This window comes from Condylura cristata, unplaced genomic scaffold (genome assembly GCF_000260355.1).
Source record: "Condylura cristata isolate star-nosed mole 26May11 unplaced genomic scaffold, ConCri1.0 scaffold00006, whole genome shotgun sequence".
Taxonomy (NCBI): Eukaryota; Metazoa; Chordata; class Mammalia; order Eulipotyphla; family Talpidae; genus Condylura; species Condylura cristata.
Genome location: NW_004567107.1, coordinates 23,144,127 through 23,170,969, shown reverse-complemented (window position 1 = coordinate 23,170,969; position 26,843 = coordinate 23,144,127). Strand labels below are relative to the sequence as shown.

The window sequence follows — 26,843 nt, the reverse complement described above, 5'->3', positions numbered from 1 at the left end:
GTGTTTATTTACTGCATTCTTTGATACTGACCTGTTGGTACATTCAGTATGAAATTAATAGAAAAAGCAGATTTCAGTTCAGAACTCCTCTCTGCTTCTGCAAATGCTCCTTGTAATTGATTATCTAAAGATTTGCCTTTGACTTAACATTTGGAGTTTGGTCTTTTGTTCATTTGGCTATTTGGCTTTAAGCCTTAATATTAGTAACATGGTAGCTTTAGTGAACTTCTTTTTAGAAGAGCTTTTCTCTCCTCCCACACAATCTTATTTGAGTCCCTTAGTCAGTCAGCAAGCATGCTTGGAACAGTACCCAGTGCTTTGCAAGGGTTCATATTGCAGGACAGTCATGTATGGGTATTTATAGTTATAAATATTTGACTAGTCTCCAGGAATGAACCTTCCAACCCTTGAAAACAACTCCATTGCCCATTACCAAGCTAACCTTTACTCTAAGTGCCAGATTTGACTGTGGCAGAGCATCTTTCATTGAGAAATAAACAAAATGGAACATAATGGGTCTGCCTCAAACGCTGATAAAATCCACCAGAATCGCCTGTCGAATATTCCAGAAGATGAAGATCAAGATGCTGCTCTCACCATTGTGACTGTGCTGGACAAAGTAGCCGCCATCGTGGACAGTGTGCAGGCCAGCCAGAAGAGAATAGAGGAGAGACACAGGCACATGGAAAATGCCATAAAATCCGTCCAGATTGACCTCCTGAAGTTTTCACAGTCACACAATAATACTGGTTACGTCATTAACAAGTTGTTTGAGAAAACCCGAAAAGTCAGTGCTCATATTAGAGATGTGAAGGCCCGTGTGGAGAGGCAACAAGTCCAGGTTAAAAAAGTAGAAACCAAGCAAGAGGAAATATTGAAGAAAAACAAATTCCGTGTGGTCATATTCCAGGTAAGCTTATACTTAAGTTTAGTTTGATTGCTGTATTTCCTTGCATCTTTTAATTGCCAGCAAACCCTGTCCATTTCTGTGTTAATAATGTCATTATTAATGTCATCCATGTTATGTAAGCTATGGATCATAGCTGAGGCTGTTGCCTTGGAAATTTACCATAGATAAGGCTCTTTTACCATATTGTTCATATTAGCATGATGCTGTTTTATAGACTGCAAATTCCAAAACTAGAAAAGACCCTAGAGTAATCTCATTTAAAAACTGTTTGGTCATATAAAAAGAAATTGAGGACCATTAACTCCACAATGTGGTTCTCCCCTTCTTAAGAGAACCTGGAAGAACCATAAACAAAAAAGTATAAACAATATGGTAAAAGAGCCTTATCTATGGTAAATTTCCAAGGCAACAGCCTCATAAGTGTGTAATATTTAGTAATAAGAAAAACTTTTTTAATGTTCAGACAGTTATTTTTCATATTATTGTTATAACTATATATAGCTATATATATATTACTATATATATATAAAACTATAACAGATGTAGGAGTCACCTAAGTGATGCCTTTTATTTGATTATAGAGGTTTTTACTCAGCTGATTTAATGTAACAGTTTATGTTGGGGCATTGTATATTGAACTAAGTTCCTATATTACTCTGTACTTACACTTTTTGAAATAGGTCCATATCCATGGCAAGTATACAGTCTTTGTGATTAATTTAAACTGCTTGCAATTAAACAGGAAAAAATTGAACTCTCCCTCCGTAGTAGAAAACAGGAAAGTCACAAACAAGGGCACACAAGACAAAATAAATGACTAGAATTCTACTTCAGCCTATTAAATATTTGTAGCTAGTTACTAAAATATACTTAGGGATTAAGGGTAGGAAAAACTAACCCTTTCATATGTTGCTAGTAGGAGTATTAATTGGCATATTTTGGAAGGAGATTGCTAGTATGTGTTAAGAATGCTAAAACTTCATAAACCTTTCAGTCCCTAAATTGTCAATTGGTTCTAAGCATGAACTCAGAAATATATGCAGGGATATTTGTTGTTATCACATAAATGGATGGTTGCCCATATGCAGAGGAAAAAAAATCTAGATACATAGGTACAAAAACTTAGAAGAACAAAAGCAAAAGGAAGTGAAACAGGGAACATAAACCTTTGGATTATGTAGGCAGGTATTTGTAAGGTACGAAAGATGTGGCTCCTCATTCCTCCCAGCATTCTTTACACATTAGTCAATTCTCTGTAGCCTGCTGTTGACTGATAAAGTTGCACTGAGGTAGAGTGGTATTTTGGATGTTTTAAATAGCCTGTTGGTCACTTAGGAAGAATAGAGAGGGGAGTGAGAAGAGTTGCTTATTTCCAAGGTAGACAAGTTGAACGACACCACTTAAAGTCCTATATGATTTCCCTTGTGTTTCTGGAATGCCCATTGTCCAGATTTGAAAGTTTGGGGAAAAATCAGTCATCTTATTCTCAAGAGACCACTCCCAGTGCTAGTGTATGTAATGGGGATCTCGATTTGGTATTGGAAGATGTAGTGTCCATCCTCCCAGTCACTTTCCAAGGGCATTAGAAATAGTGGGTATATCTCGCTCTCTACTTGCAGGGGGCATTCTTGGTATCCAGCACTTCTCCTGAGAATCTTTGTGCAAGAGTGGACAGATATCATTCAAGATTTTGTTAGAGAACTTTCTGAAATGCTCTATTTGACATAGTATTTCTTCTTTAAGTTAGGATATTTCTATATTAACCTGTTTAATCCCCTGACACTTGGCTAGCTTTTCCCTTTTTTTGAGGTAACTAATAGGAGAGGGTATAAAAAAACAACTAGATCAGAGTTTCCTTATAGGATATAATGCCTTGACGATAAATTATATCCTATATTAGAATATAATTTCACAGATAAAATTTCTGTGAAATTAAGTTTTCAGAGTAAGCGGTTTGTCACTAAGCAGTTGCTCTCTTCTCTAATGGGAGAGCTTGTAGAAAAAGGCAAGTAACAATGGATTGCATGACCGATTCACTGGTAGAATCATAGTAACATGGTTACTCTGAGCAGTTAAAATTGACTCATAATTTATTCTCATAGTTAGTGTCTAAATGGTTATGTTGAGATTGTCCCTTCTAGTAAGACTAATTTGACACTGGGCAATTCAGCCACAGTGTAATTTATTTCCATTTGTGTTTTTCCTCAAAACATTTTCCCAGGTTTTATCTTTTGGTAAAGTCATTAGTGATATTTTATCACTTACAATTGTAGATAACTGAGCTTTCACCAAATCCTGGACATTGGACATTTAAAAACAAATTTTCTGCTATTTCTCATGCAATTGTGGTTTCTCTTTAAACATATTTGCAACATAATAACCCTCTCATCATGCAAATCAGTAGTTTTACCATATTTTCTAACAATTTTGCTCTCTAATCACATGTGTGTAGCTACCAAAATAGATATTTGGCTTCTCCTTAGTGGTGAGTCTCAGACTTCTATCTCTTCTTCACTATTTCCCTGATTACTTTGATTGTCAGTCAAGACCACTTTAAAATGTACTACTCATTCTGTAACAAAAGATCATCTTTTTTACCTGAACTTTTACATGAAAAGATACATTATAGTTTATATTTGGAATTCAATTCAACCCTGTAATGCCTTCAATTATTATTATGGTGTATTTACTATTAGCTCATGGTATTGCTGACCCAGAGGCATTGTGACAAGTAGATCTACATAACAATACCCCAGACTGTGTCTCTGTTTTGTTCTCAAGCCTGATTTTGTATGATTTGTTGTGCAATTGAAGAAAGTTATGTGATCCTGAGTCAAACTCTGTGTGATTTCTTCAGAGCAGGATTGTGAAGGTTTTCCTGCTACCAAGCAGTGATTATTCTTTGGCTCCTTCTTTTTCTAATTATACCTTCTCAGGCCATCCAACCTACTTGGTGTTGCTGAAGCTGCTCCCTGGAACAGGTGTCAGGAAAGGAGAGGAATAATTATGCTGCTTCTAACTGATTCACCAGCGAGTTATGAGACACCCATCATGCCTTTTTTAGCTCCCACACTTTCCCATCACATAGCCAGCAAATTTGATTTTAAAGTTTCCAAAGAAATAAGGTTCCAGGGATACCTTCTTGACACTCAGGCTGATGGATTTTAGAATAATTATCAGTGTATTTCTTACATTTTTTGGACTGAAATATATAATCTGGAACTCAAGTAGAAGGAATATAGTTTTTTTCAGATATTTTAACTCATGGGTTCAGTTAAAAAAAATCTCATGAACTTTAATGTTTTTCTTATTTAGATTTGGAAATAACCTGTAGAGAGTAGGATTGCATTGGTGGCTGTATTTCTGGGCTGGTTCTCAAGGTCACCAGTATCTGCCATGTTCCCAAATGTATTTTCACTCTATACTTTTGATATATTTGGCATAGTTGGCCCCTCCTCACTTACTGAAGCTTCTTCCCCCTTGCCTCTGGGAATGCCATTCTCGCATGGATTTCCTCTTGTTTCATTGGCTGATATTTCTCTATCTTTGTACTTCCCTCATCTCTTTCTTCTTATTTACAGATCCAAAATTTATTTATTAACATAAAATCCAGACATTTCAGAAAATAAGATTTTTCTGTAACTCATTTGTCAGCAAGACCTAGACTTCACCTGAACTCAGGTGGTCAAACCTGACTTGAAATCGTACAAAGGCTGTTTTGTAGTCTTTAGAAGGAATATATATATATATATATATATATATATATATATATATATATATATAGATAGATAGATAGATAGATAGATAGATAGATAGATAGATAGATAGATAGATAGATAATGTTATACATCCCCAAATCCAAAATATTCAGAATGCTGATGCTTTCTTGGCCCCAAGGAGTTTTGAATAATGAAGTGTAGACTATTCGCTCAGCATCTTGGTGATCTCTTTCATGTGGCCTCATGATTTTTAATTTCTGATTCCTCAGTTTCTCCACTTCTTCTATTCTCTATTAGATCTTTCTCCTAAATTCTAGGCTTAAACATGCAGCTAAATATTTGGCATTTCTGCTTGGATGTCCAGATGCCTTCCTAACCCTCAGTGTCTTCTCACTATATTCCCCATCTGAGTTAATGGCAAATCTGTTCTCTGTTGCTTATGTCTATATTTTGGAGTCATCCTTGATACTCTTTAATAGATCACACCCAAATCAGACAGCAAACCATGGTGACTCCACCTAAGTGAGTAGGGAATCAGATCACTTCTCCCCCTCACCTCTGCCAACAACCTGGTCCACTCTGCCTATCTCAGTGGTCTCCCATTGCCCTCTCTGCTTATCTTGCCTTCTTGCCTATTTTCAACAGTTTGATCCTTTTATAATAGGTCAAAGCATGTGACTGTCCTCTTCAAAACTTTTTAAAAGGCTTCTTATCCACACTCCGAGTAAGTCACTGTTGCAGCTACCTTCCCCGTTTTATTTTTCATCTTAGCTCTTACCGCCATCCAAGATGCAATATATTTAACATCCTTATTTCTCTCTAAGAATAAAAGCTTTTTATTTTCTTCACAGGTTTTCTCAGTTCTTGAACTAGTGTATGGTGTAGGTGCTTAGTAACTATTTGATGAAGGAAGGCATAAGCTTTTCTTTCATGTAACAGTCATTTATGGAGTTTTACCTACTATGTACATATTAGACATTGTAATAGATGGGGCATACAATAAATAAAACAATTCAGCCTTCACGGAATCTATCATCTGATGAAGGTTTCAGGGAGATAGACGTATGTAAGGTAAGACAGATAAGATATAAATATATGAGTAGAGTTGCAATCCAATTCAAACTGTGATAAATGTTATAAATATAGATAGTACATGTCATTTTGGTATAAATTAGAGACAGAATTAGCCTCTTGGGGAAGTTGGGAACATTTGAATTGATTCTTTAAAAAATTTTTTTGAATACAAGAATACAAAAGATGAAGGGTTATTTTTGGAGGCAAGAGTTAGATTTACAAGAGCAAGGAGGGATGAGTTAAATTTTAAGTATTTGAGGAATTGGGGTAATTTTGTGTTTCTGGTCTGGAGGTGTAGGAAGGCAAGTCAGTTCAAACTGAAGAGCTTTCTAATTGTAGTAAAGAATTTGAACTCCGAGCTTAGAGTGTTGATGAACTCCAAAAGTTTTAAAGCAAGAAGGCTGTGATTAGAGCTATGCTTTAGAAATATTTTTTTAAAGATTTATTTATTTATGCATATAAGAACTGGGGTACAGGCCATAAGAGGAGTCACCAGAGACAGAGTAGGGAGCAGAACAGGCAGATCAACTGAAATTCACTGCTGAGGGGTGCAGTGGGTGGGTGGATCAGAAGAGGTCTGCTGCACCACGTGGGTCAGTCCCCTAGTCAGGGATTGAACTCACACTGCAGTGTCTGCGAATAGCTTCATAGTGCTGTGCTTTAAGCCGTTGTGCTACCACGGAGGGCCTTAGAAATATTTCTTAGAGAATATTTTGGTGATTGCAAGTAGAGGTATTGTACAAGTTTAGGTCTGAGATGACTGGGCAGTGAGAAAGAAGAAAGGAAGTCACTAAGCAGCATTATTGACAGTAATTGGTGGTGAAAAGGATGGATGAAAAGGAGAGGACATATTTGAGATTCTTATCTGGGTGGCATTTGGATATGGTAAGACATAGCTGAGGATGATGGATGGGTCTTGAGTTTGAGTATGGATGTGTTAAGTTTGAGATGCCTATGCTACATCTAAGCGGGCGCTTCATCATATAGAAATGCTTCATCTTAGGAGAAAGGGGCAAGGCAAAGCGAAATGGTGTGTTTGCTTGCAATTAAACCTGAAGGCATAGGAGTAGATAAGGTTGGTTGGGGTGATCTTGGGAGATGAAGAAAAAAAAGCCAGGGAGAAAGAAACTCTGAGAAAACCAACATTTAAGGAGCAGGCTGAGGATAGACCTTCTACAGAGGAGACTTCAAAGGCATAACCAGAAGGTCAAAAAGCTGATTTCTAAAATGCTTTCTTTTTCTTTCTTTCAGGAGAAGATTCAGTGTCCAACATCCCTATCTATTGTTAAAGATAAAAATCTAAGTGAGGATCAAGAGGAAGAGGAAGATGTCTTTGATCCTCCAATCGATCTATCTTCGGATGAAGAATATTATGTTGAAGAAAGCAGATCTGACAAGCTTAGAAAGTCAGGCAAGGAACATATTGATAACATCAAAAAGGCATTTTCTAAGGAAAACATGCAGAAGACACGGCAGAATTTTGACAAAAAAGTAAGCAGAATCAGAACTAGAATTGTGACCCCAGAGAGGAGGGAGAGGCTAAGACAGTCAGGAGAGAGGCTGAAACAGTCAGGAGAGAGGCTGAAACAGTCAGGAGAGAGGCTGAAACAGTCAGGAGAAAGATTTAAGAAATCGATTTCTAATGCAGCTCCTTCAAGGGAAGCTTTTAAGATCCGTAGCCTTCGGAAAGGTAAAGACCGAACTGTGGCTGAAGGCCCAGAAGAGGTCAGGGAGATGGGCGTGGACATCCTTGCCAGAAGCGGGTCTCTGGGCCCGGTCAGTGAGTTCTGTAGTGATGAGCTCAGTGAAACAGACCATGAGGAGGCCAAGGCAGTGTGTCCTGCACAGGATGGTGGGGACATCCCCACCCCAGAGCCTCTAAAAGTTACTTTTAAACCTCAGGTGAAAGTAGAGGATGACGAATCTCTTTTGGTAGATTTAAAACCGTCGTCATAAAGAAGAATTAAGTATCAGTACAGAGCTCTTTAATCATACAGTTATCGTTTAAATAGTATAGTCATTTATTTCACATGCCATATAGGAAAACATAAGTGCGTTTGGCTGTTTCACTTCTTAGGTTTAAAATCATAAAGATACTACAAGTATTATGTACATTAGCTTGTAACTTGGCTTGGAAATATTTTTCTTCCTCTGGGCTTACAAGATTCTAGTATCTTGTTTTCTTAGGTCAGTCTTATGGCAGCTGTGGGTTTTTAAATCCCTTTTCTCTTGTCCACCAGAAAATGTTTCTTGGAAGGGCCAGTTAGAGATTTGTTAGTCTGAAACAAATGAAGGGTAGATGTGTGGCCATCCTGTGCAAGTGAATTCTCGGTTTGGTCTATATTAATGTGGCCAAACTCAAAAGGGAATAGCTTCTGTGAGCTATGTTGTTTGTATGTTCAAATGAATATATTCATTAACACATTAGCAGTCATACCTCTTTTGGTGATTTTGCATTAAAAAAATCAGGCTCTGGACTTGAGCATTTGGTAGTAGGATGAGAGGGTTTGCTTGTCCTGCCAAACTCAGAGATTTATGAAGACCAAAGGGAAACCTTATACATTCTGGAAAGCAAGCAGCACATATGGAGAAGCCAATCCCTACTGATCCCTCAAAAGCAGAATCAAAATAAACCTGAAAGAACTTTGTGTGCCAAATGGGAACTAGGTTGGACAGAAACAAAATATGGTCATCAGAAGCCTTTTCCCAGACTAGGAATGAAAACTAAAGGTTTGGGTGACATCTTTTCATCAAAGACTAAAATCAGACCTTGGGTTTTAAAATGTTGCCTGGAAAAATCCTTTTCTAATTTCTTTTGATTTAGATCTGTGGTGCATTATAGCTGAGCAGCATGGAGCATGAAAGTGTGTCTGTCTTCACGAGTCTTTTCTCGTCAGAGTTGGTGCACTGGGTTGGGAATGACCTCAGATATTTCTCTCTTCCAGAGTGAGCCCCTTAGGGCCCATTCGTTCAATACAGTGTTCATAGGAGTTCATCACATCTGCTTTGGGAAGAGGCCAGATTGCACTTATCTGTTAAGCAGTAGATATTATTGCCAAAGAAAGAGAAATGGTTACATTGATTCTGGACTTCTGGTATGTTTAAATATTCCAGCTTGTATCCGGAAGAACGATGGAATTGTTGAATTTGAAGAGTTTGGATAACAATCAGCTTTCAGATCAGTTTTGGATGGTCATGTGATTGTTAAGTTTCTAATGTTACATGCACAGACACAGATAAAAATCAGCTTTAAAATATTTGACTCACTTAGATGTTTGAGTTTGCAAGGTGTGGTTCAGCATCATTTTCTCTGAACTTTTTTTTTTAACTTATACAGAAATGAAGTATGGTCATCAGAATCCCTTTTCCCAGAACTAGCAATGAAAACTAAGTGTTTGGGTGACATCTTTTCATCAAAAACTAAAATCAGACCTTGGGTTTTAAAATGTTGCCTGAAAATCCTTTTCTAATTTCTTTTGATTTAAATCTGTGGTGCGTGTGTGCAATATTGAACAATTTCAGAAATGTTACACATTAGAAAGAGCTTGTTGCCAAATCATCTATTTCTTTAAAGCCATAATATATTTGAATTTTAAAAGATGATATTATATAAATGAATGCACACAACAGGACATGGATTTTTACATAGGAGCTCTTATAGTATGTAGGTTTTTAGGTTACGAAGGATGTTTGTTTGTTTGTTTTTAAGAAGGAATTTTATGTTTCTTTCTCTAGCACCATGTAGAGTAAGTACCAATTAGGCTGAAATATTTTTCTGCAAATATTATTGTCAAGGAATTTTTATGAAGTTCATTTACTTACTGACCCATTTTATAATGAGAATTGACCTATCATGAAACATTTCCCATAGAGATATATTTGAATTTTGATGAAGAAAGAATTATAAGCTGGTCAGCTCTTCATCATGATATGTGCAGCCCCAGCAACACTAAATTTCATGTTCTCAGATGATGATTACAGGACTTTCTTAGTACCAGGCTATTCCCTCCATGCTTCTTCTATCCCTGACATTTCTCCACATATTTATGGTACCTCTGAGTTTCATGTTCATGTTTTTTTTTTTCTTTCAGTTTATTTTTTTCATACAAAGAATATTTTTACAGTGGGCTACACAGTCATATAGCCCCATTTAGTACAAGAATATGCTAGTGCCCATTATTTTAAAAGTCTCAGGCCACTGGAATAGATACTCTTCTGTGTTATTAAAATTATACAAGTCAGATTTTAAAAAAATTATTCAATAAAATCAATAGCCAGGGGTCTCCCTAGTGGGGAGGGGTTACAAATCTAAGTGCTTTCACGCAATTGCCAACCACTGTAGCATGAGTTTGAATCCCGGCCAGGGAGGTGACCCACATGGCACAGCAGACCTCTCCTGTTCTGCCCGCTGCTCTCCTCAGCAGTGTATTTCAGTCAATCTGCCTATTATCTCCACGCTCTCTGGCGAATCCTCTCACCCCCTGTACCTCTGGACTACCCCATTTCTTGTATGCATAAATAAATAAACCTTTTAAAAAAACCAATAGCCAAACTTCTCTCCTTTTCTTTATACAAGGCAGAGTGGCATAAGCTGCATACTTGGTAAGTGCATTGGCCTGCTCACAGGCCTTTGTACAGAGTGGACAGTGTAGATTAGGGAAGTGCAGCCCTGTCTCCTTTGTATGTGATCAGGGGCCTTTCTCTGAGAGCCGGTGGTGGCCTGTTCTGATTTGTGGGCTAGAGAAACAGGCAAATTGGAAAGAAGCTCTAAGTGGTACATGAAAATTCAGTTTGCTGAGTGTATTTGTGGTATATATGGACTCTTTTGAAGAAGTTTTCATAAATCAAAAATACAAGGCAAAATATTTTCATTTTGACTTCATTCTTTTCCTTCCTTGTACATTTAAAGGTTTGGTTTAGAACCATACCTGAAGTTCATTGTTATTCTATCAATTAAAAAGTATAGGTCCTATTCTGTAAATGCCCCAGAGTCATTATCAACCATGCAACTTCCTCCCATGGAATGACTGGGCCTTCTGAGTGGCCACCTTTCAGTGACCACATTTACTTGGGATGCTTCCAGAAAGAGATGAAATAAATTAAATTATGCATGGGATGTTTCTTGGCCTTATTTCGAAGACATGGAGAAGATTTGTGCCAATTTGAGAATGTTTTCTACAGCTTTTTATTGAAAGCTACTTTATAGATTGTGATCCCCAAATAAATTACTGGCATATTTGAGTCAAGTCTAGGGGGAATGGCCACTCATCCTCAATTCTTTTTGAAGTTGGGATAAGTAATAAAGGAAAATTGAAATTTTTGTGTGTTCTTGTGACCATCTTTGGGGTGTCAGATGTTTGAGGGATATATATATTTGTCCCTACCAGGTCAGAGTCCTCCGAGTCTATTCATGAGAGGATGGGAGTCCAGAACAACCACCTCTTCACTCTGAGTCCCCCAGAACATCCAAGCATCCCCAGGGGGAGAGAATGTAGTGGTAGCATATCTTCAGACTCTATATTTGTTTGGTGTCTTTAAATCACGTCTGCTTGTCAAGGGACCGCCCAGACTACTCTGCTCCTTGATGTCTTTGCTCAAGCTGTTTGTATCCCTTTGATTCTGAGAGCTTTCAGGTTCAGTGATAATGTCAGTGTTCTGAAAACTTGAAAGCTTTCTCACTTTAGTTTTCCATGATCACCTCCCACTCCCAAAGAAGGCCATGATTAATTACGCCATACATTCAATATGTATAGCTATATATTTGTATGCTAGATTCCTTGTGAATAAAACATCCTGCCTCTCCCACCACTACCTCCTCCCTCCACCCTGCCCCTTCCCATCCTTTTCCCAGCCTTTATCTTGGGCTAGCAGTGTTCTGGGTGACAGTCAAGCAAAAATTCAGCAGCACGACTAGTGCTATATAAAACCATAGAACTGTAGACATGGGAAGAGCTTCCATTGTTTATATATAACCTTGGCCATACATCTGTTATAGCTACTTGCATTGTATTCCAGTTTATTGATGTTACTATCTCCTTCATTGTGCTTCTCAAGGACAAGAACGTCGTTTTACTCCCCGTTGGGTCACCAGCACTTGGAGAATCTCCCATTAGGCACTGTGAATTCAGAAATGAAAGACAGTCCACCCTACACTTGAACTTTGCCTCTGGCAGAGGGGATGGACATGCAACGCCCCCTCATTACACAGTGATAGAATGCTTCTCAGGTTTGAGAAAGGATGACATAGGAGCATAGAACATCTAACACTCTGGGGAGGAACTGTAAAGAAAGCTGAGGATGGGCCCTCCCTAGTGGCACAACGGGTTAGGGCAAGCTAGCTGCAGCTGCTTCCGTGCAAGTTCTATCCCCTGGACCAGAGTTGATCCACTTGGCACAGCAGACCTCTCCTGTCTTGCTCGCTGCTCCCCTCAGCAGTTTACTTCATTGATCTGCCTATTCGGCTCCCCACTCAGTGTCTGGTGAACTTCTCACCGCCCCTGCCCTCTGGCCAGTTCAGAACGCATAAATAAATAAATGTTAAAAGAAAAAAAAAGAAAGCTGAGGAGAATGATGCTGAAGTTGGCATTTGGAGACTAAGAGTCAGCTATGTAATAGAAATTGGTAAGATGCAGCTAGTAGATTATATGAAGGTGTTTTGACTTCTCACACTAAAGGCCATAGAGAGCAATTGGGACGTTAAGCTGAGGTATGTGCTGTGATTGATGTTTTGAAAGAATGCCCTATTAGCACACCAGAGACAGTAAATATTAGTTGGTCCTTTGCATTTTTCTAAGTAGAAAAAGCACCTGAGTTCCCTCCCTTGGCACAACCGGTTAGGACACAGCACTGCAAACTGGCCACAGCCGCTTTCGTGCGAGTTCGATCCCCTGCCCTGGAAGTGACCCACATGGCGCAGCAGACCTCTCCTGACTCACCCGCTGCTCCCCTCAGCAGTGTACTTCATCAGTCAGCCTGTTCTGCTCCCCACTCTGTCTCTGGTGACCTCTCATTGCCCCTGCACCTCTAGCTTGTAACCCAGTTCTGTATGACTAAATAAATAAATCTTTAAAAAAGAAAAATCACCTGATTTGAAGATACAGAGCTTTGAGCCAGGTAAACTTGGATGTGAGTTATGGTCAGGGCGAATGCTAGCCAGGCTTCGGGCTTGAGCAAGTGGCTGTGGCATTCACTAAGATTAGACTAGGACTCTAAGAGCACTCTCTTTGCCCATACCCCCAAAACTCCCACTAGAGGTCTGCCTGGTCTAGCTTCTGTGGCTCTTACAAAAAAAAAAAAAAAAAAAACTGATTTGAAAGGATCCTTGGCTCCAGTGTGCACCTTGCTGTCTCCAGCAGGACTCCATCTCCGTCAGCAGCAGAGTTGCCTTTCTGGTCTAAGGCGTCTCTCCCATCTATATCTTTCCTTTAGGACTGGTTTCTGTTTGCCATTGTGCAAGCTACTCTTGATTCTCAGAATGGATTTTTCCCCCCTAATGTCATTTGTTCAGCACTTAAGGATTCTGGCCAAGACTGCTCGATACTGCCGCTGCCACTACATAAAGCCCACTGGCTTTATGTACCAGTGATAACCTGGTACGTTGGCAGAGGTTCGTGTAGCTACTCTTATCCATGCCATGGTTGCAACAAGACCCTCAGTCTCACCGTGGTTATCTTGATTTCACATCTCATCCCTCAGTATCAGTTGTGTTAGATCTGATGGCATGATATCACAAACATATTAGTGATGTACCCCATTTTCTTTATCTGGAGTTCTGGCTGATGGATGAATTCACATGAAGATTGCCAGCAAAATGGAGGTGTCATCTTTACTACTGACTGGACAAATTCCATTATTTCCCCAAATGCAGAGCATCTGGTGAATTTTATTGGAGAATGAGGCTTAGACCTAAGACAGAAATAGAATCTCTTTTCTGCATGGAACCCTGCATGTTCTGGTGTGGTAATAGGGAGACCAAGGCTTGTAGAACAGAAAGAAAGTCTATTGGCCAACAGTGAATCCCAGTGACCTGTCTCACATACTCCACCAAGGCAGACAGTTTGGAGTGGAGTAATCCAGCTCAGGTGGGCAGGTAGCAAAGAGACAGGCTGGGGCTAATGGGTCAGGAACTCCACTACGCCTGAAGGTGGGGGCCATGGGGAACCACAAAGTGAGTTAGCAACTCTGCACGAGAAGGTAGTTGTTGCTCTTCTGAGCCCAGTTCTGGGCTCTTGGCCTAATCTTCAGAGAGGACTGAGTGGAGGATAAGCGTGTAGGAGGTGCAGATCACAGTCCCAGGACAGGACTGAAGAAACACACTGCTAGGTGAAGTACTGATACAGGAAATAGCTTGCATGAGAAAATCCAGTGAGTTTGTAAAAGAGGAATGGATGAAGATCTCCTTTGCAGGAAGAGATGATTTAAGAAGTCAGCCAACTTCTGCCTTTTACATTAAGTTGTTCTCAACAATTCTTGGTCTCCAGAATTTTCTCCTGACCAGTCTGTGACTACCCTTACCTTTGAAAAGGCAAAAATGGTTTATCCTCAAACATTGTCATGTTTCATACCTTGCTGATATAATTCACTTTAAGATAAGCAAGCATCAAATTTTGTTCTAAGCTTTAACGCCACAGCATCTTGTTCAGCATCTTGTTATGCATTCATTAAGGTATCACTCCTGGATGCGTGATTTGCTCACTACATAAATTATAGCAGCTAGCTTATTCCAGATAATCTCAAGGGCTAATATTCTTAATTTATCGGAGTTATATTACGCCTTTTACGGCAAATTCTCAACAAATGTGGTTATGCAGATATGTTATTGCAGGGTAAAATAGATCCATTGTAATGAATTCGCCACTTAATTGTATTAACACCTTTCAAGTGACCTCATTGACTAGGGATGTTTCCAAAAACAAGAAATTGATTAACAAATTATGCATGGGATGTGCTTCACTGTAATTGGAAGCAAGGGAGAAACTTTTGAACAAAAACACGAATAACAGTCAATTGTAAAAAAATAGGACTAGTTTTTCTTCAATAGGAGAGAAAATCCAAGGGAACCCAAGGGGAAAGTGCCCTAAAATATTCTCTAATTGAAACACATCTTTTCCACATAAAAAGCCATCAACATGACAGGCAAAACTTGAAGAGAAAAAATGTTTGAGTTATTCTCCCAGAGTCTTAAAGTCATTTTTAAAATGGTAACCTTAAACGTTTTTTTCCCCCAGCTCCAGAATGACAGCATCTGTGAAGGTAGAGGAGCGGGAAGAGCCTGAATAGTTTTTGGTTATGGTCCAAAGGAGCCTATAATTTACTCCTATGGCTTGATGGCCATCTGCCATAGAGTGGGTGGTTTTTCTTGGTTTTCTCTCCGAGTCTTCTGAGAAAGGATGATGACTACATTTCTACCCGGGGCATGCGATATAGGAATGGGGAGATGGACGTGGAAATCACGAAACTAAATCATGAGTCCTCCAGGCAAAAAATAAACTGCAAATTAAAGATCGACAGCAGGGATATCTTTAAATCGTGCTTGTTGAGAAGAGGAACTGGGTGGGCTGTGTTGTCCTTGAAGAGAATGCAAAAGAAAATGGGTTTCAAATGTAGAAGAAGGCAATCAAATTATCCACATGCAGAAGCATCTTTCCATGGGTTTAAGAACTGAGCAATCAGCTACTAGGGGAGTAAATGGAGTGCCCAGAGATAAATGGTGTGCATTATCTTTCTTCCATACTTCCCCATAATGGATGGTCACAATTGTATTCATGTAGTTATTGTAAAACCTTTTAATGATAATATATATGCATTTTCTTTGAGATTCTATAAGTATAGGGACTTACTGTGTTTCTCACCAATAAAAGTGTCGTGTACTTCCCATAATTCAGTGCCTTCTTTATGTTAGGTATTTACTGAAAATGAATGATACTTTTAATTATGACTTCTGAATATTTTTTGAATTAAAGTAATTTATTTCTTGAGCACCTTCTGTAAACCTAGTGGAAAGCAGAGAACAAGACAGAGCCCCTGAGGCAGAGTTAACATTTCAGAGAGAGACTAATGGTAAGTATGTCAGGCTGGGATTAGTTTTAGGAGGAAAAATAGATCAGGGTAAAAGAGAAGGGCATTATGCGTGGGTGTTGCAAGTTGGGCGCATTTAGAAAGGGATCCAGGACGTTGTTTCTGATAAGCTGGCACTATGATAAGTTTTCTCGGTATATAGTGAAAGCTGATCACACAGGTACTTCTGCCAGAAAATTTAAGGTGCCTTCTGTGGACAGTGGTTAAAGTGGGTGAGTTGGAGGGGTGTGGGCATTGGTGGTGGTATGACAAAGTTTTTACTTTGAGATGAGAAGCAATGGCGGTTGAATGGAGAAGTGAGATCATCTATTGACCTAATTATTTATGCTTATAGAAAACTCAAATCACTATGTTTACACAAAAAGGTAACTACAGTTCTTGTCTTAGTTCCCACTGCAAATGCTTTTCATTCCAAGCACAGTTCTTAACAGCTTGAAGTTTTAGAGCCCAGAAAATCCCATTGTAGCTCAAGGCTGACATCTAGTGGATACTTTCATAAAATGTTTATAAAACAGTTTGAAACAACAGGTCTTGACTAGGAATCGCAGATGAATAAAAACCGTAGTGTTACTCAGATTAAACTTTATCTTTTTCTTTGGCTCTATTCAGACAAATTTTCACTTCACTAGTATATATTAGGTAGAACTGGTGGATTTAAACTGCCAAAATTATGGGCTGATAGAGGAAGAATAGGTCAGAACCAATGGTGTCAACTGAGGGAGAGTTCTTTGCTTTTAGGAGTGATTCTTCAAAGGTAGCTTGTCTGGGGCCTCCTTGGTGGTGTAGGGGTTAAAGAAAAAGTGCTATCAAGTATTGCCAGCCACTGCAACATCAGTTTGATCCCAGTCAGGAAGCTGACCCACATAGTGCAGCAGACCTCTCCTGTCTCACCTCTCCTGTCTCACCTGCTGCTCTCCTCAGCAGTGTATTCTAGTATATCTGCCTTTTCTGCTCCTCTCTCTGTCTCTGGTAAATCCTCTTACTGCTCCCTACCTCTAGCCTATACCCCAGTTCTTGTACGCATAAATATATAAATCTTAAAAAATTAAAAGGTAGCTTGTCTATTGTGTGTTGGCTAGGGCCTTGTGTATTCTGAACCTGGCCTTGAGTAAGGTTAGCACTGATTTATACAAGGGCTCTAAACTCATGAGTAAGCATGAGAGGACATTCAAGGCAGTGTGGAGACACTCAAGAATCAGGTTGAGTGTTTTCCAGAACTTAGATGAGGTATGTGTAGCAGCTTTATAATTGAACCCCCAGCTACATGTCTTAACTGTCATGTTACGGACTTTAAAAACTTGGACAAGTTGTACTTTCACTTTCTAAACAGTATAAAGTCATTCATTTCAAATTGACCCTGTTGGGTAGATTGTGGAAAGCACTTAAACTGTTAGCATTCAGTAAACATGGAGTAACATGTTATTGCTTATTGGAACCACAAGTGGCCATGAGAACACATGCCATCTAAGGAGATGGGGCACCTAAGGGAAAGGTAATGTATAAAAATTGAGGCAGGTTTGTTGGAAAAGATACACCTGGAAGAGCTAAGTTTCTGATGCCAGTGGCGTGACCACGAGTCTGAAGCCCAGAAGATCGGGGCTAGAGGTATGGAGGTGGGAGTCATGTGCATACCAAAGCAGTGTCATGAAGAGACCACCCAGGAATATGGCGGGTGCAGGAGACCAACTATGACCTGGGGACCAGCATGGGAAGAAGGCAGATAAAATGTGATAGGAGGTAGGAAAACCAGGAGTGAGTATTCTGTCATGGAGGGAGCTGCAGAGGAGCTGCAGTCATTAGAGGCAGAAGTGTTAGGTGCTGTAGAAAATGCAGAACAGGAACGTGTTAATTACATTTAATGACAGCCATGGAATACTTCATTGGCAGCAGTTTTAGCCGACTGGATAGAAGCCAGATTCCAAAGAAGCAGACAGGTTGGGACAGAGGAGGAAGAGCCTGGTTAGAAGTTGTTGAGAAGGAGGAAGATGACAGCTCATAAGATGTCTATTGGAAAGGTAGAGCCACACTACTACAGACAACAGAAGAAAAACGAGTAGACTTGGAGGCAGGTAGAACAGCTTCACTATTCTTAAAGGATCAGGAACTTTAGTACTTTTAATTCTCATCTTCAAGTAGAATACCATCCACCAGACATGTAGTCAACCCAAATGCCCCCCCCCCAAGAAGACTGGATTAAAAAGATGTACTATACACAATGAAATATTACTCAGCAATCAAAAAGATAAACCCATGCCTATTGCAGCAACATGGATACTGGAAGGGATCATGCTTAGTGAAATATGCCAGAAAGAAAAAGAAATATACCAGATGGTTTCATTCATAGCAGGATCGTAAGGGATAGAGTTTGAGGGGTGAGGGGGGGACAAAAAAAAATCTTGTAGAGTAAAAATGAAAACAAGGAACAGACATTTTATGGGGGTGGGAGGGGGAAGGGGTCAGAACTGGGGTGGGAAGAGTGCACTGGAGTTTGGTGATGGCACATGGGCGAATTGGTGGTGGGAAGCTGGTGGGGATTACAATTGAGATGAAAAAAATGCACAAAATGAGATGTAAAAAAATAAAATAATAAAAAAGTTTTAAAATAATATAAAAGACTATATTAAAAAATAATAAAGTCTGAACTGTAGAGTAAAAACAAAAACAAAAAAACAAACAAAAAAAACATCCCACCGCGCGGGGGCGGGGCCGCTGCTCTGAGAGGCTCCTTCGCTGCGGTCCCGCCCAGTCTCAGGTCAGGAGGCGTGTGGGGAGGCGCTCTCCAGGGTCGGGCGTTTCCAGAGCCACCCTGAAAACAGGTTCCTCAAGGAGCGAGAGAGACTGCATTCCCCCCAAGGATGCGAACAGGAGTGCGGAACATGGATGCGGCATTCGCGCTGCTGGCTTGACAGGGCGCGGGATGCAGCGCGCATGCGCCGAGGCTGCTGGACGGGCGTTTGCCCTGCTGAGGTCTGGTTCTGCAGAATCCCATATCTTCGCCTAACTGGGCTCCCATGCGGCCGTGCAGTGTGATTTTTTAGGGAGTTATGTTTAATATCAAAAGTTGGTTTCAATCTGATCGTCTATCAATAGGGGATTTTTTAAGTATAGTGATGGAATATTTTGCAGCGCCCCCATCCAAGCCAGCAATTTAAATTATTTAGTTTTGTTGTCTCTAGCTCCTCGGGGTGAATTACCGATTACTCCTTTAATTGTTAATTCAAAGCTTTGCAGATGGACCATATGCAGTTTCTTTTTTGTGGGTTGAATTATAGAACAAGCTGTAGTTCAAATGAAAATCAACGATAAGTGAGTGTTCTCTGGGCCAAGTGGGTCTGTGGTAGGGAACTGGCACAGCGTCCACTTGGAAAAAGGACACCTAAGACGTTTACCAGAGCCCAGGAGACCTTAGCAGCAGCGGGCTAGACCTGTGAGATACAGAAGCTTCGTATGAGTAGGCTGTTGTCAAGGACTTACTTCATAAGAAAAACAATCAGCTCCTGCATTCCCCACACCTGGCAGACATGATGGTGGGAGCCCTACTGCTACTCACCTGCAAGCTATTTCCACTGAGCTTCCTTTGATAAGCTGAAGGCCCAGGCAGGCCTCATACACAACACCTGTGATTTGAGAATGAGCAGGGCCCTCCAAAGGAATCCTCCATCCAGCTCCCTCTGCTCTGTTTCAAAGCTTCTTGACCGGCAGGATGTTGGATTCCATTTTTTTTTTTTTTTTAATGCCAGGTCTGCTTTGTAAATGCACCAGGATGGCCTCACTACTCTCTGATGATGCCACAGCCTTATCAAAATCTACCTGTAAGAAATGACCAAAAGAGCTTGCTCAGCTCTATCTCAAAAGCCAACGTCACCCCTAGATTCCGACTTGTTCAAATCTCAGTTCCATTAAACAAGCAGCGCTAAAGTCTAAGCAGAACTGTCTCCCTGTGGGCACCATTATATTGAGAGAGCTGATTCAATATAATCTAGCAGAGGGAAACTGTTCTTTCCCACTCTGGCTAGCTCTGACTTAACCTATAATTTTTCATTCATTGCAGAAAACAGTCCTTGAGTCACTTTCAGACCCAGGAGTGATTTGTAATTAAAATCCTAGTCTAGTGTCATGATGACTAGACAACTTTTCGTCCATTTGAAATCATCTTTACACCTTCACTTCAGGCCTAGTTGCAAAAAAATATTCATCAGGCCCTCCCTGATGGTACAACGGGTTAAAGTGCAGCACTGTGGGGCTGTCCACAGCCCCTGAAGCATCCCTGGCCAGGGAGCTGACCCACATGCCATAGAAGACCCCGCCCCCACCCCATCCCACCTGCTGCTCCCTGTAGCAGTGTGTTTCAGTCAGTCTGACTGTGCTTTCCCCACTCTGTCACCTCCCACATCTCTGGCCAGTTTTTGGATACATAAATAAATAAAGCTCTAAAAAAAAATCCAACCACATAGTTTATTAAACAAACAAACAAACAAACAAAAACACCCCACCTGGTCTACTTCTCATCCATTCTCAGTTCCACTGTCCAGAAGGAGCTTTATAAACTGTGTGTGTGTTTAAGTAGTAAATTTAGTTGTAAATTTAACTAAATTTAGTGGCTACGTAGAAAATGTTAGTAAAGTCTAGTTATTTTGTAGTAAATTTAATTATTAAAGTTTAGTTGAACTTAATTCAACCCTGGCTTCTCATCTGGCACTTAAGTTCTACCATCTGGTGATGCAATGTTTGGGAGAAACGAGAAGTGACTCCTCTCGTAGACAGCTGGGGTATTTTAGCCCAAACTCTGGATCCTGCTCCCCCGATGGGCTTGACACAAGAGGTAACTTGAAACTGTCAGGTATAAAGCACCGGAAAGCCAGACTTGCTGAAAAAAAAATTTTTTTTTTAAGGATTTATTTACTTATTCATACAGGCCAGAGTTGCAGGGGCAATGAGAGGCTTCACCAGACACAGAGTGGGGAGCAGAACAGGCAGATCGAGGAAGTACACTGCTGAGGGGAGCAGCGGGTGGGTCAGGAGAGGTCTGCGGCGCCATGTGGTCACCTCCGGGGCAGGCGGGAATCGAACTCATGGGGAAGTGGCTTTAGCTTCTTAGTGTTGTGCTTTAACCCGCTGCACCACCAGGGAGGGCCCTTGCTGAAATTTTTAAGGGGCATTTATTTAAGAGTTTTTTTTTTAAAACAAAAGTAATGGTTTGTCATACTCATACTCATTTTTCTCTAAAACTTCTGAGACCCTCTTGCAAGCTTTGCTTTTTTTGCAATCCCAGATGTGATTGTGGCTACACGGGATAGGTATAGCTTTGAATGCACATGACGTATCTGTCAAACCTAGCAAGTCTGTTTTTGGAGAAAAATACGACTCCTATGCCTTTTGTATACAAAAATTGACTCAGTGTAGTTGTTGCTACCAATCTCTTGTCTTAAGACTGTGAATGCTGACAGTCCTTGCTTACTTGGTCATGGCATCTCGGGCTTTCTTTTAAAGTTTATTTATTTATGCATACAAGAACTGGGATACAGGCCAGAGGTGGGGGTTTTGTTTGAGAAGATACACGAGAGACAGAGTGGGAAACAGAGCAGGCCAACTGACGAAGTACACGGCTGAGGGGTGTAGCGGGCAGATCAGGAGAGGTCTGACGCACCATGTGAGTCACCTCCCAGGCCAGGGATCCAACTGGCGCTTCAGTGGCTGCCTTAGCTTCACAGTGTTGTGTTTTAACCCGTCGCGCCATCAGGGAGGGCCCTGCATTCACTCTTGATGCTCTTCTGGGTGCATCTTCCCAGAGCTGCCATGTGGGCAGAGTGTCACCATATGGCCTGTTAACTCCAGATCCAGTGTGTATCATCTACTCTGGGCCCCGTTGAGTTTAGCTTTGCTGGCTGCGTGATGCCAAACTTTGTCAGTAGAGGGCAGTGAAGAGCCTGGAGAAGGCGTTTTCTTTCCTATTTGGCGGGTGTTGCTCTCCACAGGCTCCTGCAGTGGCAGGGCATTTCCAGTGCTGGCTTCTGCACCCTGCTCCTAGGACACTTTTGCCAGCAGCCCTCACAAGCTCCTTTGGTGTCTCTCTGGGGTGACTCAATGTGCAGTACCTCCAGAGAGTCGCCTCCTCCTCAGTGATTGCCCCTGGTACCCCAGATGGGGGATTTTCAACTAGTTCCACCAGTGTGGTTCTCTTTGACAAGTTCTGGGTCTTGGCTTTTGAGGCCTGGGCCAGGGGTTGGCCAGGGGTGCTCTTCCTTGGAGAGTGACTCTTCGTATGTGCTAAGCCTGCAGTTTGAATTCTGTTCCAGGCCAGGCCTTTGTGATACCAGTCTCCTATTATGTAGATAAAAATTCTTGCTCTTAAACGTCCTCTGTTCAAAATGCTATATAGTTTCAGTCCCTGGGTTGAATCCTGACCACACACGGTGACTTTTTTTAAATGTAAATCTCATGTCACTGCTTCTGCATGCTCAAAACCATTTTATGAATTTATACTGCTTATAGGATAAAGGAAACCTCCTCATTTCCCAGGTTTCTGTGTGCCCTGACCATCCCATCATCACCTCCCTGGCCCTATGTCCTAAGAGAGTACTCCTTGCTGTTCTCCCAGAGTTCATATGGAATATGAATCGTCCTCTCTCACCTTTTCACATAAATCCCTACTCGCTTTTAGCCCTCCATTTACTCCTCTTCACTGGAACTTTCTCCACCTTGCCTGCCTAGAGGATTTATTCTTAGGCCACCATGTAAAGTTCCTTCAGACCATTTTTCATGTCATGGTTGTAATTTTCCCTAAGTCTGTGTTGTTTGGGGATGACTATCTGCCTCTCCTGCAGACTGTAAACTTCTTGAGCTCAAGGACGATGGCTTTTTGGCTCCCTGTCTAGCCCCACTTTCAGCACATGGTCATTTTCAGAGACCTGGTACAAAGCCAGGATTTCCTGTTCCGTCTTGCTGTCTCCTTCTTCCTATTCCTATGTGCCACAAGGTGGCAGGCGAAGACACTGTGGTGCTAAGATACTGCGACTTTCTTTGAAAAAGAAGTAGTCTCCGAGCTAGAAGGGAGCCTTTGAAATGGAATTGAGTCCCACATTGCCGATTTCTTTGAAATTGTCCTCTGCATCGGCTTCACTGACCCTGAGGAATAATCTGGAATACTAATAGGCAAGAAAAAGGAGAGATTCTCCTCTACTTGCCCAAGAGTCTATCGTACTCTTTAGAAAAATGGGAGAGTGAAACACCTGGAGCTGACTTTGAGTTCTAAAGGAAAGATCTAGAGCAAGAGGCGAGCAAACCCCTGCCCTCTGGCCAAAGTTGGCTGTCTCCTGATTTCGGAAATTTAATAGAGACCCTGGCCCATTTGTTGCTTCATCATCAGTCTTTTGCACAGCTGTGTGCAGGTGTGCCCAGCCAAACCCAAAATCTTTCTAGCTGGTCCTTTAAGTTAAAATGTGGGGGCAGAGCCTTCCTGGTGCAATAAAGAGTTGAGTCTCCGCACCATGAAGCTATCTGCAGCCACTGCAGTGTGAGTTCTATCCTGGCCAGGGAGGTGACCCACAGGTGCATCAGACCTCTCCTCTCTTAGCCACTGCTCCTCTCAGCTGTATATTTCAGTCAATCCGCCTGTTCTGCTCTCCACTCTGTCTCTACTGAATCCTTTCCTCACCCCCCTCCTATCAGTTCCCCTAGCTCTTGCCTACACCTCAGCTCTTCTGTGCATAAATAAATAAAATAAATTTTAAAAAATGTGGGGGCATCTACTCTAGAGGGATGTATGTATACTTGTTAGCAGCCTTAGTATCTGGTTAGCATTTAACTGACTTCTCATATAAAGAAGTGATTTGACTTTTTGAGGGATAGACATGTCTGTCCAAGAAATAAGACTTCTGGGTAGAAATGTCTGGCTTCCTTAAGCTTCTTCATTTGCAAGTACCAAACAAAGGGCTGTAACTACTACTCAGCTTTCATTCAAGAACTATTCTTGGCTGCATACTGTGGCTGATTGACGAGTCTGTAAGCAACCAGACAGTGCTGAATTAGAATCATACAAATTCATTTTCAAATTTTAAATAAATAAATACGTTTTTCTATAGATTCTCTCCTGACAAAACATTTTGAGTAAAGACAGTGAATATTCCCTAAGTGTTTATGTATTTACAAAAATGGGCAAATCAGTACTGAGCTATGTTTACACAGATGAGCTGGCTGTGAGGTCTCTCTAGGTAGGCAGATGATTGCTGTGATGGGACAGGAAGGTCTGTTTTAGGGAAGGTTGTAGTAGGAGCTGCCAGAATGGGAAATTCTCAGTCTCTGTGTACAGAATAAAGCAGGCAGGCTGTCCACCCGCCCTTTTTCAATTGTGCTTCCTATTTGCAAAAAGTTTTTTAGACACATCAGGGAAATCCTTTGTATTCCAAGGTAATGCTAGAAGAAGATTTTCTCATCTACCTAAGGGAATTGCGTAGGGGGTGGGGGGAGAGGGGGGAAGCTGCCAGACTCTTCTACTTACACCCTGTCTTCCCAGAATCCTCTCCAGATTATTGTAGCTAAATTTATTTTTATAACATCATGTCATTTTCAAAACATTCTTTTTTCTTATTTGTAACCTCTAACCATAATTATTTTCATAATTTATATTATGGGAATTTAGGTGTTTCACTTCAATTCTTTGCTATTGTACAGTTGTTAATTTATGCTTCAGCAGACTGGTTTCTTCCCTTCTACCAGTGATATATGTGTGTGTTATATTATTATAATCTATATATTAGATGTAGATTTATCTGTACCTGTGTGAGAGAGTATCTTTATGTTGTTTCCATATATCAAAAAGGTCGGAGTAACATTCTTGACTTACACTAGTTGTTCTTGAAAAAACATTATATTTCCAGTGTTGGATACGTTAAAAAATGCAAATCATGATTCTCATACAAAAAAAATGAACATGTGCCAAAGATTTTATTTAATTCATTAGTTAATTTCTCATTAGTTCATGAGACTAGTAAGATGTTGCAGTTGATTGGAAGGAAACACACAGAGCCACACATTACATAGGCAAATAAAGAATGCTGGGATGAATTTACAAGTAGATGCAAAACAGGTCTATCCAAGAGGCAATAATCAATTGTATTTCCCCAGACACAATTAATTTGCATTTTTATGGACAAGAATAATTTACATTATTTCTCATTTTCTGCAACTTAGAGTTGTTAAATAGCTCAAAGAAAATGGAAGGTTAATATAACAGCCTTGACGATGGTGAACGCATGACATTATACATTTGTCAGACCCAAAGAATGTACAACCTAAGAGTGAGCCCTCACGTACACTACAGACTCTGGGTGATAAAGATGTGACAGTGTGGGGTTATTGATTGGAGCAAAGGCAGCAGCGTGGTGGGGGATGTGACAGAAAGGAGACTGTACATGAGTAGGGATAAGGGGGTTTATGAGAAATTTTGTTTTCTGCTCAATTTTGCTGTGGACCTAAAACTGTCTTAAAATAAAACATACATAAAAAAATAAGCTAAACAGCAAACCCAAATCAAGCTAAATCTCCACATATCTGATTGTGCATTATGTTGTTGTTAGATGTTGTTGTGACTGGGAAGTTGTGGGAGAATCACCAGAGGATGGGCACCAGTTTCTCTGGCTCCCCAGGAGGTTTCCTGGTGCTCTTCCATGTCCACAGCCCTGTTCACAGGTAATATATGTATTTTCACGAGCATGAGTCAAAAATGCTTCCAGAGGGATTTTTTTTTCACTTTATCTGGGCAAAATATCACAAGTATTTTGAGGATTTTTAAAGAAGGAAAGTCCTCATGTAAAAAAGATACTATGGATTTAAAAATTAAAGATGGAAGTAATACAATACAGGTTCAACTCACAAACCTAGAAACTAGGCAAGTGCAAAGGAAAAAAGCATACCAGTAAATGTTTATTTTCCCTAAATGCAGTATTTTTGTGCCTGGGCTGTGTTGTGTAGGACAGTATGGAATAGAATAGAGGTTAAGAGTGTGAATTTTGGAATTGGATCATCAAAGTTAGAATTTCAGTTCTTACTAGTAGGATTGAGCCAATTACAGAATCTCATTGTCCTTGTATTTCTGCATTCATGTCTACTCCTACTTGGTTGGAGGATTAATGAGTATAGATAAAGGGTTTAGGATGACACATAGCTCAAGGTAAATGCTTTGGAACTGTAAGACTACTTGCACGTGTGTATTCTTTACTCCTTAGTCATTTAACCTCCAGGACGATCTTTTCCTTTGAGGTCAAGATACTGAATCTGTGTACCCATCAGCGGAACACTGGACTGTTACCAGTTCACTTCCTGGTGAGATGAACCACCTGGGGATTTCAAAAAAACAGTTACTTGGTTGTCACACATTGTCCTGCTGTTCCAGGAATGCAGAGTTCTTGGCTGGAGCTTGACTCTCCACCAGAGCCCCTGGCACTTTGCCAGGCCAGTTCCTTTGCTTTCTCAACTAGTTTCCTGAGGATGAGGCTGCCTAAGATCCCTTCCCAACCATGATACAGTTCACCCTCCCCATTCCCCAAATCTCACTTAAATCTTAGCATTTATTACACATATACTGAAGACCTTGAGGCCACAGGAATAAGAAGCATCTTCAGCCCACTGGAATTTGGCTTTTGTCACCTTTTTCTCCGTTTTTGAGAACTCGCTAAAGAGACATGTGTAGTTTACTCCTTGTCCTTACTCAGCTCCAACAGTGAAGAACCTTCTGTCAGTCACATTTCACTTATTTTATCTTCTTTTCTTTAGTATTATAAACAAAATTGTTAAAATTTTTAAAATTTTTATATTTTTATTACACATGTCTCTTTAGCGAGTTCTCAAAAACGGAGAAAAAGGTGACAAAAGCCAAATTCCAGTGGGCTGAAGATGCTTCTTATTCCTGTGGCCTCAAGGTCTTCAGTATATGTGTAATAAATGCTAAGATTTAAGTGAGATTTGGGGAATGAGGAGGGTGAACTGTATCATGGTTGGGAAGGGATCTTAGGCAGCCTCATTATAAATGCTCCAGTCTACTTATCTGATTGTTAGGGACTTTTAAC

At 40.5% G+C, this 26,843-nt stretch overlaps 1 protein-coding gene across 1 annotated transcript; it reads left to right on the top strand.

The window, feature by feature from the left end:
• The first annotated feature begins 81 nt into the window (after positions 1 to 81).
• On the top strand, positions 82 to 10,100 carry MURC (muscle-related coiled-coil protein). The gene is made up of 2 exons (XM_004677474.2): positions 82 to 910; positions 6,955 to 10,100. The coding sequence occupies exons 1-2, from the start codon at positions 503 to 505 to the stop codon at positions 7,657 to 7,659; spliced, it is 1,113 nt and encodes a 370-aa protein (XP_004677531.1). The 5' UTR covers positions 82 to 502; the 3' UTR covers positions 7,660 to 10,100.
• The last annotated feature ends 16,743 nt before the right edge of the window (positions 10,101 to 26,843 follow it).

Excerpts from the sequence above, each read along its gene's own strand:
- MURC (XM_004677474.2), top strand. The coding sequence starts at position 503 with ATGGAACATAATGGGTCTGCCTCAAACGCTGATAAAATCCACCAGAAT. Across the intron at positions 911-6,954 it reads TCCGTGTGGTCATATTCCAG|GAGAAGATTCAGTGTCCAAC; the intron begins GTAAGCTTATAC and ends TCTTTCTTTCAG.